Source organism: Pelecanus crispus, chromosome 3 (genome assembly GCF_030463565.1).
Source record: "Pelecanus crispus isolate bPelCri1 chromosome 3, bPelCri1.pri, whole genome shotgun sequence".
NCBI lineage: Eukaryota > Metazoa > Chordata > Aves > Pelecaniformes > Pelecanidae > Pelecanus > Pelecanus crispus.
Genome location: NC_134645.1, coordinates 93,321,297 through 93,339,362, shown reverse-complemented (window position 1 = coordinate 93,339,362; position 18,066 = coordinate 93,321,297). Strand labels below are relative to the sequence as shown.

At 42.8% G+C, this 18,066-nt stretch overlaps 1 protein-coding gene across 1 annotated transcript in view; it reads right to left on the bottom strand.

Annotated features, from left to right (window-relative positions):
• The window catches only part of UBE3D (ubiquitin protein ligase E3D), an 83,849-nt gene extending 70,303 nt beyond the window's left edge, over nt 1–13,546 (bottom strand). Inside the window, exons 1-5 of the mRNA XM_075707647.1 lie at nt 13,470–13,546; nt 12,687–12,886; nt 10,691–10,781; nt 5,378–5,609; nt 242–311 (exon numbers count right to left, since the gene is read on the bottom strand). Coding sequence (XP_075563762.1) covers nt 242–311; nt 5,378–5,609; nt 10,691–10,781; nt 12,687–12,886; nt 13,470–13,531 — 655 coding nt within the window. The 5' untranslated portion in view covers nt 13,532–13,546. The remainder of the gene's footprint in view (nt 1–241; nt 312–5,377; nt 5,610–10,690; nt 10,782–12,686; nt 12,887–13,469) is intronic.
• Nucleotides 13,547–18,066: the final 4,520 nt, after the last annotated feature.

The window sequence follows — 18,066 nt, the reverse complement described above, 5'->3', positions numbered from 1 at the left end:
TCAAAGCTTTGGAATTAGCCAAATATGCCAAAGAAACAAGGATGAGGAAAATCCCTGTCATAAGTCACTTTCAAGGTCTAACAGTGGAAGCAACAACCTCATCTGTTGCAGAAGGGAATGAGACAAACACACAGAAATCAGCCCTGCACCTTACTGATAAACTACTTTCCTCCAGAGTTTTTAGCCTCCAGTGCTCAATGGCTGATGCAGTGAAGTCTAGTTTGGTTTGTACATCCCATACCTGGTGATACTCTTTCTCCCAGCATTGTCTTGCAGCGCTTACAAATTACTCTGGTATTTTCCTTTGATTTCTGTAGGACAAAGAAATGGCATTTAAATGTCACTCAGTTATTCTGAAAAAGGAATGCATAATATTAACATACTCTCCAGAGTAGATAGTGAACTTTGTACTTATTTCTGTTCTCTTTGTGTTTACATACACACAGATTTGCATTCACTACTTCAGCTTTCCACACTACGGACTTGCTTGCAAGTTTCATACAAGTTTTAAAATCTGGTAATACATGCCAACCACACAGCACAACCTGTAATAGCTAACAGGAGAATCTCATTATACTGAATGACTGGATGATAAAATGACAAGGTAAATTTGATTTTGATGAGGTCAAAATAATGCACATAAAAAGAAGTATTCCAAAACATATACATAATATATTATGCTGCAATGTGACTACCATCACTCCGTAAAAAGTTCTGGCCACTGTGGACAGTTTTATAGGAATACGAATTCAATATTCAGCAGAGAGCAGAAAATGTCTGCAGAGTATTTTAAATTACTAGGAAACAGCTGAAGAACACAACACAGCATGATCCTCCAGAAAGGTGCGGTGGATTCTGTTCTTGAACAACCCCTCTCCCTCAATTCAAGCAGAAACAGAAAAGGTATTGACAAAGAATAAGAGTAATTGTCAGAGGTGCAAAAGAGTTTCCCTATGTGGCAAGAAACCACATGTAATGGGAGAAAGCATGAAAGACAGAAAACTGGGGGGTATCACTGAGATATATAAAATCATGAACGTTTAGGAAAAGCTAGAGAGGAAAAAAACATCTACTTTCATAGCTCATGCTATGAAATTATAACCTGGTTTGTATCAAAGAAAAGGAAGGTATTTGTCACACAATGCATAATATAGTTTGGTACTCACTACAGGAAAGTATTTTTCTTATTAAAAGTATGCTTAAGTTCAAAAAGTCTTCAGAAATTCAGGGGTGGCAATGTTCATCAGGGGCTTATTAAAAACAAAAAAATGTAGATAACAACATCTAGTTCAAGAAGTCTCTACACTGTCCAAAACATCACTCAATACTTGCCTTACTCTTATGCATCCATTACTGCCCATTCAAAAAGATCTCATTTCTGGATGAACCTGTGATCTGCCCTAGCAACACTCCTACTAATTCCAGTGTCAGTATTTAAATTCAGTATCAGTATAAAGATAGAAGTAAGCACAGCTCCTACTTTAACCCAAAGTCTAAACTCCAGAACCATTTCTGTGTGGGCTTATTAACCTGGGTGTAGCACAGTACAGCTCTGGTCTGGAAGCAGTATGTATATACAACCACAATGATGCTCCTGAGTTAATAAACCCTTCTGGAGCTAGAAATCCTGAGAATGTAATGAGAAGACACCTAAATTGGATTTTTACATGTGGTCTTTGTATAACCACCTTTATAATTGTTTACATAGTATACAGTGCATAAAAATACCCATGTGTAATTAAACAACTACTGTTTTATTGGCTTGGTTTGTAAGTCCAAACAAGTCACTATCAACTTGAGAAATCATATTGCAGCACATGCCTACAAAAACAGTATCTCAATTTAGCATGAATTAAACTAGCTGAGGGGAAAAAACTCCAAATTTATCTTTTTCTGTGATCTTTGTAAAAGATGGCGACAGTTCCCATGGATTCCAACTGGAGTGAACACACATGCGCTCTTTGGGGACCACAGGTTTTTTTCCATCACCACTATCATACTCCTTAGTATTCAAATTTTAAAATGTAGGATGATGATGTGTTGGTCTATCACATCACAAAATTATTAAAAAAAAGAGCAGCATGAAGTAAATCCAATGGCCCTAGCTATGTCAGGTACACTTTTTGTCTTACAAAGGTAAGCGTTGAGGTATGTCCACTACAAGCTGTCTTTAGAACCTGGACTGTGGACTTCCGGACTACGCAGATTTGCAAGCACAATTATCCTAATCAAAAACTGATTTGTTTTTTGTTTTGTTAATTGATTTATTCTAATAATTTGAAGGACATGGTCTGTGATTAGAGCAGTGATGAAAGAGATTATAGACAAGTCAAACAGACATGCTGGGCAATTTTTTCAGTTACTCTATGGAAAAGTGTAAGTACTTCCTGCTTTAATGATAGGGAAGGGGTAAACAAGGGAGATAGAGGAGTTATACACAGCAGTCTGGATCATTAAGTAGGTTGTGCTTAGTCTAACAATCTGTACTAAAATATAGCCAAATGCTAGATCAGGAACAACAAAGCCAGTGACAACAAAGTAAAGGAATACATAGTGGAAGACAGGAAAAATCAAAAGCATTTAGATGATGGTAGCTAACCAAACCAGAGTTACTAATGAGATGTTACAGAAGAAAGGGCAAATATGATCTCTGAATGCATGGACAACTGCATAGTTGATATGGAAAAATATGACAGAAAAATATAGCATCTTCAGAATTAGTGAGATGATTACTTCGAAAATGGATCTATAAAGTACGTTAAAAATTTGGGAAATGGTTTGGAAAACTGCTACAAAAATAATTTCTAGAAAAATAAATACACCTTAGAGATAATGAGAGATAAGGAGTTGCTTAATTTAATAAGGTGACAGCAAAGAATCAGGATGATTAACCGCTGAAAAAACTTACCAAGGAATGTGATAAAGCTTCCATCATTTGAAGTATTAAATCAATACTGGATGTCTTTCTCAAAGCTATAGCTCAGACAGAACTGATGGATTTCATACTGGAAATACCTAGCAGAGTTCTCTGATCTGTACTATGCAAATAAGAAAATGAACAGAAAGGACCACTCTAGCTCCACAAGAAACAGAAAGCATCCCACATGGAATCTGAACTTATGATCACAAAGTCCTGCTTGTTCCTCACAAACCGGGAATCAAACCAAAAGCCCTAGGGAGAGCCTGACAGCCTCTGTTAAAGCTTCAGAGAGCCGACTACTTTGGAAGTTCACCCCCTTTGTTATGGAGATCAGAAAAAACATCTGGTTCATATATATGCAGTTATCCCCTTTCCCAATTCCTGCGTTGCTACTCCTCTCAAACATACACACAGTAAAATTACTTGCTTAACGTGAAGAGCAAGGATAAGTAGACAGGGTTTTGTGAAAACCTGCATTTGAGGTGGTACAAATATTGCACAGTAGAAGTATATAAGATACAGTACTTCCTTGAAAGCTACAAATTGAATTTTTTTTTCTGACTACAGTTACAGGTGCTAGCTGAGAACTGTGCAGTACGGTACCTAAAAAACACTGCTAACTCGTTGTATCATGCTTCAGTGGAAAAAGCGATAGTTTTAGCTAGACTAATTAAATCAATATATCTATTTGACAACTTGCAGCTGCTGGCAATCTGCAGATGGAGGTGGATCACCAGCCTAATATTTTCTGTTTCTATTCCTAAGGATCCCTGATACGGTGTCAGGGAAAATATTTTCCCCAGGAGATACTATTAGGATGCTGCAAGACCATGTGACATTTAAAAACTATGTTGCACTGGAAGACTAATAGATGTGAGAAATATGTTTGCAATGGAAGGATGCTGTCTTGGTCCCACTGGAGGCTGGAAAAGATTGTTTAAGCATCTCTGGTACATTCCTGCTACTATTTTGGTCATAGGCAAACACTTTCCAAAGAACTGCAATGCAATTAAAAAAGAACTTTCATACTGAGGCAGGCTGCAACAATATTCTCTGAAATGAGAACATTTATGCCAATAGCAATCTATCTTGCCTGTAACTTTCTATTACTCATATTATGGAAGAATTTTCTGTTTCAGTATGAGGGTTTTTCTCCTTATTAGTCCAGTTTCTGCTGGATCTTACAGTTTTGCTCATTTGCTTGGCAACCGAGTGATGCTGGAAATAAGCAAACACAGAAATGAGAATTCATTGCAAGTGTGAAAGGTGTAGAAACAGGGATTTGACACAAACAAGGAAAGAATTCTCAACATCAATGCAAGTTTAAGGAAGCAAACATGAAAATTCATCATACTAAACTACTGTTGTATGCCTCTGACAGAAAATAGCCTCCTCCCTCATTCAAAAGTTCTGCTGTTATCCTGCTTTGACCCACATCTCAGTAACATCTTTGTCCCACATGCTTTTATCACATTTCTGCCTCAAAAACAACCCTTTTCTGGCAAACATTCTCTCTGATTGATTGAAAAAGTGTGTTGGGCAGACTGCTCCCCTGTCTTTGGGTTGCAGTATGAACTCCATGCACCCTGCCTCTTCCCGTCTTTGTTCCCATTGTTCTAAGATCTCTTTTGAGAATACTGAAATGTGAGATAATTCATTTTGGGGGCTTCTGGCAGAAAGCATTGTCCTCTTGGAAATTTGGAATCTTCTGCTCAGCCTCCTTCTTAAGGATACTTAGAAGAAATAACTCCAATTGCCACAGAGTTAATCCACATTAATCTGCTTCTCCCATGCTGATATCCTTTTAGGGTATCAGTTCTTATTTTCCTCTCCCCATATTCTGCTTTTCAAAGAACAATGGAACAAGAAACCGTATGGACCACAGCTGCAAGACTTGCAGATATGGACCATAGGACTGAAATGATCCCCAAGCAGATGGCTCACTTGGATGCACTGCACCAGCAACCACTGAACTGCAAAAAACCTGGTGATTTAACAGGGGATCATACAAATCCCTAATGATGATAAGCAGCAGCAGCACACAGGAATCAGGGACTCTGGTGTTACTTCTCAACAGATTAAAAGTTTCACGTTGGGAATCTGTACATAGCAAGTCATCAGCTGTTACAGACACAAGTTGCCAAGGCAGCAATGGTTCCCATAATTGTAGAAGGATTTCAGCAGTTAGGTTTAATACATGGTGGGTATTAGATGGTGGTAAAAGATGGTAGGGCAGATGCAGATGCAGATGCAGGCCCAACCTTTGTCAGCACAAATAGACAAGCAGTAGGTTAACAGAAAAGGCTTTATGGAAATGTAGGCTTTGGTGGACTAAGTTCCTGGATGTTCTTCTGGTAGAAGAAAAGATTATCGCTTGAACTTGTGACGAAAAAGTGCTTTACAATGAAAAAGGTCCAAATACATTCACTTAAGAATTATTCAGACAAAATAACTTACCAAGTTGGAGCCACTCTGAGAAGCATGGTGTCCAGTCTCTGAGCAGCACATGGGATATTCAGGCACATGTGATTCATTTCCTGAATTCAACAGAAAAAAAGTGTCTCCAAGAAAACAGTCATCACGCTGAGGATGCAAAGTGCTTCTGGCAAAGGGGTTAGGGTGACAACACCACTCTTCAACTAAAGCACTCCAATTTTCACTTGGTAGAGGAAGAACTCTGAGAAATTTCCTAAGAGGGAAGAAGAAAGAAATAGTTCAATATATTATATTCTTTTCTAAGACATTAAAAGAGAGTTTAGACTCCTTACAAAAAGGGAAAGTAAGTATGGCATTCTAAAAGGAAGTACTTGACTCTCAGTCAAAGGTACTTTCTTCGGATGAATTCTGAGAAAGCAATGGCTGAGTGTTTCCTGCCAAGTTTGTGATGAAGCATTTCCCAAGGGTGAATCTCCAATGATTGTAAGGCAGAACTTGGCATAATCCTCTCTTGAAATGAATCTCATTGCAAAAATAAAACGGTTCTATACAGTCATGAAAAATATAACAATGGGCATTTTGCAATTATATTTATTATTACTTCTTGTAAAGTTCCCTTCCACCAAATGTTGATATAAAAACAACAGAAACAGACTGCTGCTACAGCAAGGGAGAGCATGTCCTTTCAAGCCCCTCAAAGTCAGGTATCAGACTTTGAAAAAGCTACATCTGACAAAATTACCACAGTATATCTTCATTAAAAAACAAAAAAAAGGATAATGCAATCTTAATTTAGATTCAGATTCAACTTTCAGAAGTCACATACAAAAAAACACAAATCCCTTTCTCCTGGGCAGCTGTATAGACCAGGGAGGCTGCTCCAGGCGATACCAGACTTTGCTTTCATTATCAGTGTTGTTTTTAACTTACTTTCTTTGGTCACACACAGTGCCAGAGGATTTTATAAGCCAAGGTTTGGAACCACTGCTTTAAGTTGTAAAATATACTCTTAAAGCTAATATATATATATATGTGGCTATATAAATACCAGCTTGGTCATTATGAGTGAGTGGTCAATACTTTCCTGCTTACAGTTCCTATAGCCATTCTGTGGTGCCGCCACATGTGTTTTTATTAAGAATGTAGAAGTATTGATGGATACTGTCCACATATTTACACTTTCTTTAATCTGTGTTTTCTAGAAAACTATTGCACTGGGAAGAAATTCAGCCCCTTTACTAAAACGATGGGCAATGGCTTTAACAGTGTGCACCTCTCCAACAGTTTTCTAGATGTACTGTTTGTTGCAGAGCTGCGCTTTCTGCTCTCTGCCTACTTTCTGCTTTCCTTTTGTTCCCTTATTTCTTCTACTGTTGCCTGAAACCTTTACACAGTTTCTTGATTCTACTCCGTACTTAAAACTTGCAAATACAACTTTGCTTACAGTGCTACTTCGCAAATAAACACACAGCTGCTAAGCCAACAGTTAGACACCCTCCCTTTCTTGCAGTTCACAGACTATTCTTTTCTGAAGATGCCAGTTCTACCCATTGTAGTTTCTTGTGCCTTTTGTATTGCTGGGTGGGTGAAAGTAAAATCTTTTATAAAAACTTCCTTCTTTCTAGATTGACAATACATTTTAAACTGTGCTTGCCCCACCTGCAGATGAAAGTTGGAATAACTGGTCCTCTGACCCAGCTTTACCATAACTAAATAAAGGTCACCTATCAGCATTACCCACCACTGTCTTCACTTTCTGTGCTATTATATATTGCCTGAGATACAACCACAGTTCTGCCATGGTGGGACCTAAATTGTTGGCCTAATGACTGATTATTCTTCAGCCTTGGACAATTAGTTCCAATGCCTGGACTCACACTGAAAAAAAGTCTTCATTCTTGTGTATTGCTTTCACACTACAGCAACAAAAAACCAGTATTGCTCAGCAATGTTTTATCAAGTGTTACGTACAGGGGAAAAAAAAAGACATAGATTACCTTAAGCTACAGACTAATGCTGTCCAGTTTCATTACACTACCCTTTCTTTACCCTCACAGTCTTGAGCATCAAGATCTTGAATTCTTGCCCAACAAAAGCAGTTGCTCCAACCAGTAGGAATTTCCTGAACAGACTCACCCTAACTTTGAGCTATACAGAAAATACAGCATTTCCACTATATTTTAGGCTTTTGCCGTTCATAGGCAGGAAGCCATATTCTGGATAACTAGAACTGGAAAAATGCAACACTAATAAAAATGTAGCTTTCCAAAAAAAAACCAAACAAACCCACCCCACCCCACCCCAAAGTTTACTGGGTGCTGACTAACTTCAGGCTGCTAAATACAGTGATAAAACCATAAAACCTAGCTAACAGGGGGACTTATCTCCCCAAACTTGATCCTAATAACAACCAAGTTTCTACTTTGAGATAGCCACCTACGCTGTCTTCACAGTTAGAGACTAACAAACAATTCTTTGGTTGCGACCTTTAAGAGAAACTTTCTCCTTCTGAAAATGTCTAATATAGTCAGGCTGAATCTCCTTCTGGAGACAGTTCCCTGTCTCCAAACAGAGGAAGCCTAGGTAATTAATTTTAAAAAGCTAGAAGTTAGGCACTAGTCTAAAAGAGTCTTGCCATAAGGATGTAATTCTTAGGTGGGCTTCCATGCTAAGGTTAAGTATTTGACCACAGACATCCTTATAAGACTGGACTAAGAAAAATAATCTCTAACACCATTATTAACTAACATCCAAGAACCCAGCAATATCATCCTAGCTATTGAAAATTCCGAAAACTGGAAGTAAAATGGATTTCAGACTTTTAAACATATAAACCTTCTGCTCCACCAGAGAAAAAGAGAAAGAAAAAAGATCCAAATTAATTTCTTTTAACAGCAGTCTTCCTTATTTACTTACTAAAAAATCTTGGACAGCCCAGCTTGGCAGTTAATTGTCATGCTTAAAGATATTTATGTAGGAAAAGTGTAATTAGAAGGTTTCCCCTGCCATCAGTTTTTCAATAGAATACTTACATAGTACAAATACTTAACGTTCAGACTAACGAAAAGGTTTATTGCTTAATAGTCAATTTATTAAATTTATTTTTCACAACATTCAGCCTTTAAGAATTTCTTATTGACAGAAATAAAGCCCTAAATAATTATTTTATATATGAGCTACACTTAGCCTAACTGGAAGGAGAGAAAGAAAAAAGTAAGTATCCCAAATTCTTTGCAGCTCCTAAATCATAGAAGAAGAAAAAAAAATCTAATCACTTCCTCCAGTGTGGGTAATGTGAGGGTAATGAAGAAGAATCAGAGAACATAACCCTAACTTCTGAAGAGCTATCAGATTCATGGAAGGAGACAGACTAAGCCAGGGGATTTCAGAAAATGCAGAGGATCCATTTTCTTGCATCAAGGAAGTATCACTTACATTTAAACCATTCCTAACATATTCCTCTAATCTAGTCTTTAAAATGATGGCTTTCAATGCAATCTCTGACAGTAAAAAATAAGCTTTAGAATAGGTTTGGGGTTTTTTTTTTCATTTTAACCTAAATTCCTCTTGCTTCAACTGACAACTACTGCCACTTTCTTTGCAGCAACTTCTTACATATCAGAAGAGTCTTAACGTTTTCTCCACAACCTTATCTAAACTAAATCCCATTTATTTAAATTTCTTCTCAAATATATCACTTTCTACATCTCAAGTTTTTCTTATTACAGACCCTTTCCTAGTAATTCACACTTTAGTGAGTTCCCCCTCACACAGTTCTGTAACTTCCCTTCAATCCCACCACCTGTGCTGCCACTGCCATACTCATTCTCCCTGGAGAGACCAACACATGAATTCTGTAGCTAAAAGTACTGACTACACTACTGTCTTCCTTTTGGAAGTGCTGGAACAGAAGGTGTTGGATACACTGGCAGCTCCACTCTTCTACCCTTGTCTTAATATTTTTTTAGTGATAACATTCAAGTAGCTCAGAGGTTCCCTGCAAGTAGAAATGCCAAATGAAGAGCCATGAACATGCCTTCTTTTTCCTTTCTCAAAAATTCTGACTGCGTCACATTATAGGATGCAGAACCAAAACAACTAAACTCCATGCATATGAATTTGATGCACTGAAATTCAGGAAAACGCCCACTCAGAGACAAAAATACAAAGTGCAGTATCTTTTGAAAGCAAATGTTACTCATTGAAAATTAGAAGTTTCGTTACTCTACAAATGTATCAAAATAGTTATTACTAGACTTTCTAATGAGACATTTCAGAAGAGAAAGCCAAGAAATCCTCATTCAGTTACATTCAAGCCAGCCATAAATCCATACGTATGACAAGCAAGTAGCAGGATTTTACAGAATATACCACATTTGTATTACCATTTTGAGTATTAGGAGTGACACAGATCATAAAAGTCTGCAAGTGCATCTCTAACAATTTTTATATATCCAGCTGAGGCTGTCAAAATTGTTCATCAGAAGAGCCAGAAAATGCAGCAGCTTTTTATTAAAATTCTCACTCACTCTGCAGACTTTGTAAGGAACAGAGATAAGGCCAAGTCACGCAGCTAAGTAACAGCTCCTGTGTTTCCCAAATTTGGCATCCCTGAACTATGTGGTGGTTGGCTTTGCTTAACAGATAGAAGGGAGCTGTGGTCACCATCCCCATTCTGAGCAGCCACTCTACAACTACAGCATGATGGCTGAAGAAAACTTACAAGAGACTGAGCAGAACTGAAGAGGATCCCTGAAGTGCAGAGGAAGAAAAAACTCTAGGCTTGCATTTTCAGTTTTATTCCTTTCAAACAGCAAAGAGATCAGCTACTGATAGACTATAAGTATTTCTTAAATCAATGAGAACTATGAACATTTGCAACATTTCCAGGCCAAAATGTTACAGCTTTTTGTTTGTACAGCAAAACCAGAAGCTATTATGATGAGTGCAAAGAGATTCTGTATGAACAAAAAGCACAGAGCTCAAAGCAGAAATCTTACACATAGGGAAGTCCAGCTAAAAAAAGGGAAATGTCTTGCTCAAAGCATAGCAGACAAGCAGGAAAAGAATCCAGACTTCCCACCTTCCAGGGCAATGCACCAAAATCCCTTTGTAAGGTACTTCTACTTTCCAGACAGAAAGAAATCAAGAAGTAAATGAATAAATGGTGAAAAACTGTATCAGGTAATTTTTCTTTTAGGCATCTGTAGTGCTTCAAAGGTGTTCTCATCTATCAGTTTCAAAATAAATACCTTTTAGCTGTCTCTCTAAGTCACAAAATAACATGAATACCACTCACTATGGCATTTATTGCTATAAATACAAGATACTCACCGGTCTTTTACTATGATGTCACCACAGGATTGACAGTAAAAGACGTAAGTCTTCAGGGGTTTTGGGCTTTCCCTCAAAGTAAAAACCAAATCTGTAGACAGAAAAAGTCATATTAATCTTCAAAATTGTGTAAAGTTTTCAATCACTTGTACAGAAAAATCCTGCCAAATACCTCAAACCAAAAAAGATAAAAATCTGACAAACAAGGCAAAATGCTGACATTTTAAACACCACCTTAATTTATTTACCTGTAGAAGCAAGTACTTAGATTTAGGAAAAATTTGCCGTCTCCATCTCATGTCCCATATTGCTGAGTTTCACATTTTCAGGCAGTTCAGATACCAGCCACTGTTTCACCACTCAAAGAATAGATAGTGAGCAATACCCTCTGCAGGCCAGCAAAGCAAAAATGGTCTCACAAAAGCCAGCTTAGACAACTTTTCCAAATTAAAAAAGGAGCTTTAAAAGCCTCCACAAATTACCAAATAACATTAGGTGGAAAAAAAGAAGAACTGTAAGCATAGCTCTATCTGCAAATATGTTTTGCATTGCCCATTTCCTCAAACTTAAGAATCAAAGTATATTCTCAGCACGGGCATTCAGTAATTAAGATTTAGGTTGCAACCACAAATGAAAAGTACTTTAAAAGGTTCCAGAATGTCATATAAGAGACAACTAGTTTTGCATACTAATATAAAACATTAAAGGCTAACTAAGGTTATCCAATATATACGTCGATTACCCTCTGGTTCACATACATGTTTTTCACTGGTACGACTTTCAACGGCAAATTTTTAAAACTTCATCTTTGGTCTTTTGAAGCATGCCTTGTTAATAAGACACACTAAATAATTTTTGTATAGCTGAATTTCCAAAGCGCATGCATAATTACAGATTAACGTACAGAAGCAACTTCAGTATAACATAAAATCAACAGAGTATTCCAGTGTGTTTCTGGTGCTGAAACCATTATTGTACGTCACATACCTTATTGGTCATTTCTACTTTTAAAACCACAGAATGACAATTTTGTGTTATTTAATATATCTTTCTGTGTCACATCCTATTAAATGAATCTAAACATATTGAGCTTGGATGCTAGAATGAAACAAAGCACCAGCTATGCTACCATGCTTCCTATTTATACAATCACATCCTAGACCTGAATTAGCACCATGGAAATAAAGAAGGTAACTTTGCAGATGTTAACCTGCAACAGTAACCTCTGCAAACTGAGGCTGTGAGAACAAGCCTCAGCACAAAATGACAATCCTTTATGATTAAGCGGTCAGTGATGACCTTAGTGTGATAGCCTGGATGAATCGTAGAATCACAGAATCGTTTAGGTTGGAAAAGACCTTTAAGATCCTCCAGTCCAACCATTAACCTAACACTACCAAGTCCACCACTAAACCAATTAAGGGTAGAGTAGTAATTTCATGTTTCCTGGCTTGGTGGCTGGATTATAAAAAGCTTAAGTGGAAAAGAACACCTTAAGTGGGAAAGAACACCTGCCAGCCTTCAGATAATGCTGAAATATACTACTGCATTTTCAGCTACCAAACACGAAATAGGAGGGAAAAGAAAGGAATTTTGAAGTAATATGGGAAAGCACGGGGGAGGAACTGAGGGCAGTTCTCAAATTCCTACTTACACTTTAAGTTACAAAACACTCAGCAACCGTGTTTCCCTTCAGTTACGCCACTTTTGGCACTTTGGATTTTTAAACCCGCCAATTTCATTAACTTTATTAACTCTTCAACTCAGAGCTGAAGAGAGCCTTTCAGGAAAAGCAACCGCAACACGCGCAACGCAAACCACGCACCCCAGTTGGGCTCGGGTCGTAGTTTGGTCTGGGGTTTGGTTTTTGGTTTAGTTTGGGTTTTTTTGTGCTGCACAATCTACACTCTAAAGCCTCCGCTCGCACGTCGCTTAAAGCCACAAGGCCTCAGGCAAGCCGAAGCCAAGCGGCCGTTTTTTCACGGCCCAGCCTTACCGGCGGCGGGCGGCGGGCGGCGCAGGCGCATGCGCAGGTGCAGGCCGTCGCCGGGCAGGCGGCGCAGGCCGCGGCAGGAGGCCGGGGCCAGGCTGACCTCTGCCGGCAGCGCCGCCGCCTCGCAGCTGCCGCCGCTCCTCACCTCCAGGCCGTCCGCGGACACCGACACGGTCACCGGCCAGCTCGGGCGGTCCTCCTCGCTGGGGACGCAAAGGAAGGGGTTTACCTCAGAAGGGAGGCGTCAGGGCGAGCTGCTGCTCTGCGGCGGGCAGGGCAAGGCGGGCGAGAAGGACCTCAGCGCTGAGGCGCCAGAGCTGGGCCGCGGCTCGCCGCCAACACGGTAAAAGCTCCGTCTCGGGCGAAGACGCGACGCGAAGGCGGCGTGACGGGGCGCCGGACGCCTCGCCCGCAGCCCGGGTGGACCGAGCCCGGGGTCGGCCCGCAGCTCCCCCGCCGCTCGAGTCGCGCCCCGGGACCCACGCGGTAAACCGGGGTCTCCCGTGGGGGTGAGGAGCAATCGAGAGAAATAAACCACCGTTCTCAGGAAGCGTTTATTTGCACAGTAACTCAGGCTCTTCCCAGTCGCGCAAGAAGGGAAGGGAAGGGGGAGGCGCCGGTACATAACCCGGTGTCCCCCCTCCCCGCCCCGTCTCCCCAATTTAAAGCCAAGGACGCTAAAAGCCAGACCCGCCGCCCCAGCCGCCGCGCCCTGCGCCTCCCCCGCCGGCACCGGCCGCTCCGCACGGCCCGAGCGGCGGAAGGCAGGCGGCGCCCCCGCACTACCGGATAACCAGCAAGGCGCTCTGCGTCCCCCGCCTGATCTCCAGCAGAAACCCCGCCGCCATGCCGGCAGCTCCGGCGGCCCGCGCGGCAAGGGGCCGCGCTTCCGCCCGTGCAGGCGGGGGGCGACCGCCCGCCACAGCGCCCCCTGCAGCTGGGCGGCGGCGGGAGGGCCCCCCCGGCCGGCTGCCGCCCGCCCCCCCCCCGGCCGGCTGCCGCCCTCCCCCCCCGGCTCGCCCCGCCGCCGTCGGTGGGGTGGGCCTGGGTGCACAGGGCTGGGTCCCGTCGGGTCCCGAAGCCCCGAGGTCGGTGCCTGGCACAAGGGCAGCCGCTCCAGGGCTCGAGGTTTTCTTATGTGCAGCCGGAAGCCCTTGTGTGTCCACATCTGCCTGTCGTCTCCTCTCCTCCAGCCATAGAACAGAATCATAGAATCATAGAATCGTTTAGGTTAGAAAAGACCTTTAAGATCATCCAGTCCAACCGTTAACCTACACTACCAAGTCCACACTAAACCAATCAAGGGTAGACTAGACTAAACCATGTCCCCAAGTGCCACATCTACCCGTTTTTTGAACGCTTCCAGGGACACCAAATTGGGTGGGAGTGTCAATCTGCTGGAGGGTAGGATGGCCCTGCAGAGGGACCTGGACAGACTGGACCAATGGGCCGAGGCCAACTGTATGAGGTTCAACAAGGCCAAGTGCCGGGTCCTGCACTTGGGTCACAACAACCCCATGCAACGCTACAGGCCTGGGGAAGAGTGGCTGGAAAGCTGCCTGGCTGAAAAGGACCTGGGGGTGCTGGTTGACAGCCGGCTGAACATGAGCCAGCAGTGTGGCCAGGTGGCCAAGAAGGCCAACAGCATCCTGGCTTGTATCAGGAATGGTGTGGCCAGCAGGAGCAGGGAGGTGATTGTCCCCCTGTACTCGGCACTGGTGAGGCCGCACCTCGAATACTGTGTCCAGTTTTGGGCCCCTCACTACAAGAAAGACATTGAGGTGCTGGAGCGTGTTCAGAGAAGGGCAACAAGGCTGGTGAAGGGTCTGGAGCACAGGCCTTATGAGGAGCGGCTGAGGGAACTGGGGTTGTTTAGTCTGGAGAAGAGGAGGCTGAGGGGAGACCTTATCGCTCTCTACAACTACCTGAAAGGAGGTTGTAGCAAGGTGGGTGTTGGTCTCTTCTCCCAAGTAGGTAGCGATAGGACGAGAGGAAATGGGCTTAAGCTGCGCCAGGGGAGGTTTAGACTGGAAATTAGGAAAAATTTCTTTACGGAAAGGGTGATCAAGCATTGGAAGAGGCTGCCCAGAGAGGTGGTGGAGTCCCCATCCCTGGAAGCGTTCAAAAAACAGGTAGATGTGGTACTTCGGAACATGGTTTAGTCTAGTCTACCCTTGATTGGCTTGGAGTAGACTTGGTAGTGTAGGTTAATGGTTGGACTGGGTGATCTTAAAGGTCTTTTCCAACCTAAACGATTCTATGATTCTATGGTGACTCCACCGCCTCTCGTCCACCACACTGAGAAGCCTGGGTCCGTCAGGCATCTCCTCACAGGCACTGGGTGCTGTGGTTGGGTTCCCCCACCCCTTGAAGCCATGTCACGTCACAGTGCTCCAGCCCCAACCATCCTGGGGGCATCCCACAAACTTGGTCGAGTTTACAGACACTTTCCCTGCAAGGGGCATGGGGGGAAGACTGGGCACTGTCTCCTAGATGAGGTCTATCAAGTGCCACGTAATGGGGGATAATCAGTCTCCTTGATCTACCGGCTCTGCTCCAGGATGCTGTCAGCCCCCTTTGCTGCCAGGGACAGCTCAGCTCGCTGCCCACCAGGGCCCCAGGGCCTTCCCCGCAGAGCTGCTCCCCAGCCAGGTGCTCCTGGTCTCCACTGGTGCCCAGGGCTCAGCTTTGCCAGGGGCAGCAGTCTCCCATGATAAGCAGGTTTTGTGACACAGAGACTTCCTTGGGTTGTATGAGAAGACTTCATCCACTTCCTTACCCTGATCGGGTGGTCTGTAACAGGCTCCCACCAAGGTGTCACCCTCACTGGCCCCTCTTCTGATCCTGACATACAAGTTCTGACCCAGCGCGTTGCCCAGCCCACACAAGAACTCCTCATACCCAAGACGCTGCTTCACAGAGAGGGCACTACTATTGGTGCTCATGTGGATAAGCCGTTGGGGGTAGCAGGCTGAGGGACAGGCAAGCCTTGGCAGTGTCCTTGCAACATGTCGGATCCAAGCCCCCAGCAAGCAAAAACCCCAGTGTCCTGGTTTCAGCTGGGATAGAGTTAATTTTCTTCCCAGTAGCAGGCATGGTGCTGTGTTTTGGATTTAGTAGGAGAAGAATGTTGATAACACACTGATGTTTTTAGTTGTTGTTAAGTACTGCTTATGCTAGTCAAGGACTTTTCAGCTTCCCATGCTCTGCCAGGTGCACAAGAAACTGGGAGGGGGCACAGCCAGAATAGTTGATGCAAACTGACCAAAGGGCTATTCCATACCATGTGATGTCATGCTCAGTATAGAAACTGGGGGGGGGGGGCTGGCCAGGGAGCAGCGATCGCTGCTCAGGAACTGTCTGGGTATCGGTCGGCGGGTGGTGAGCAATTGCATTGTGCATCACTTGCTTTGTATATTATTATTATTATTATCATCATCATTATTATATTGTTATTATTATCATTACTATTTTACTTTATTTCAATTATTAAAGTGTTCTTATCTCAACCCAGGAGTTTTTCTTACTCTTACTCCTCCGATTCTCTCCCCCATCCCATCGGGGTAGGGGGAGTGAGCGAGCGGCTGCGTGGTGCTTAGTTGCTGGCTGGGGCTAAACCACGACACCCAGACAGCAAGTCGGGTTGGCAGATGGGGTCCTCCATCCCTCACAGCAGGGAGTCACCCGCTTACCCGTGAGCAATTGTCTTTGTATGGGTTGGGTTTTTTTTTCCTCTTTCCTTCACTTACTAAGCCATCATTATCTTGAGCCACAACTTTTCTTGCTTTTGCTCTTCTGGTTCTCCCCCTGCAGAGCAGTGAGACAGCAGCTGGCTGGGGTCAACCCACCATGCCCACAAAGCTCTGTTTAAGCAGAGGCCTCTGCTGAGCCAGGAGCAGGCTCCCCAGTCAGTGCCGGGGACTGTCCCCTGTGGTGTGTCACTGCACCACCACCCACCCCCTGCCTTGTGAACAACCCCCTCTCCACCCTTTCTTGCAACATTGCAAGAAAATTGCAAGAATTCCTCCCAATCCACGTTCACACAGCTCTCGAATGCTGTCACATTGCACTCACACCAAACGGACCCTTGGCAGAGGCATCTGCTGCACTGGGGTGAGGCTTCCTACTGCCTCTCACGAGGTCTTTTATCAAGAGACTGTAAGCCCACCTCGACACCCCTGTGTGACTCTCCCTTAGCTCATGAGGGAGCTCACGACTGTCACCACTGCACGCTTCATCTAGCACGCAGCCCTCAGAGTAGATAAGAGGCTGTTAATGGTCTGTATTCAAGGACAGCAAGGAAAGAAGCTTTTGCTTTGGAAAAAAATGGTCTTTTGTAATGTCAAGTGTTTACTTTCTATGAAGGTCACAAGACCTTTTGCGATTGCAGAGAGTTATTTGAAAACATGATCTGCAAAGCTTCAAACAAAAAGGCGGATTTGCATGTGTTAATTTTACACCAATGTACTATCTTAGACGTGATTACTTTGATGTAATCTTAATCCTTGGAGTTGGAGAAACCAAGTAGATGTCTTAGGAGAGTCTTAAAGAAGTACACGGAGTAAGGTTAGATTTTGTGGGGAAAATAAGGCAGACAATAGCCAGCTAAACTGTCTCAACCAAGTATTTTTTGTTTTTTACAAAGCATGAATTTGTTCAAATATTCTAAGATACAGACTGTAGTCTCTACACGCTGTTCTGAGGGTGGTGTTTTGAGATTTTGTTGTTGGCTTTTTTAAGGAAGAAAAATATTTAGTCCACATGGTGGCTTTCATTTCCTATTACTTTACAAGCCAATGTACATATTGCAGGTTAAATTGTTCTGAGCAAGCAGGTCATGCGTCAAACATGAAATCCACGTAATTATGGGGGAATCGACTCCTAGTGTTAGTAAAAGGGCCTTGGGCCCTGACTTTACAAAGGCTTACATGAGGCTACAAAGTTACAAATAATCTTAAGTATTCACAGGGTGTGAGCTTCATTTATTCAAAATTGCCTATTACAGGTTTCTCGATGTTTCTGCAGTGAAATAATTACACAGAAATGAAGGTAAATGTCCTACAGAGTGAGGCACCTAGCATCAGCAGTTCATCTAGCCCAGTATTTTGACTCCAACTGTCAGCAAAAGGAGATACTATTTAGGAAGAGCTCCTTAGCGTCGTCACTTCCTAGTACTTCCCCTGCATCTCTCAATGTATTAGGGATGCTGGAGGGTACATCCCTGCCTATTTCCTTCAGCGTCCATTTACGGATGTGTTTGCCATCAATATGAATAATGCCTCCTTGAACCTACGGATGGCATCCAAGTCCCCAACCTCTGGTGGCAATACGTTCTAGAAGTTCACAATCTGCTTTGTGGAAAAGCATTTTCTTTGCATGTCTC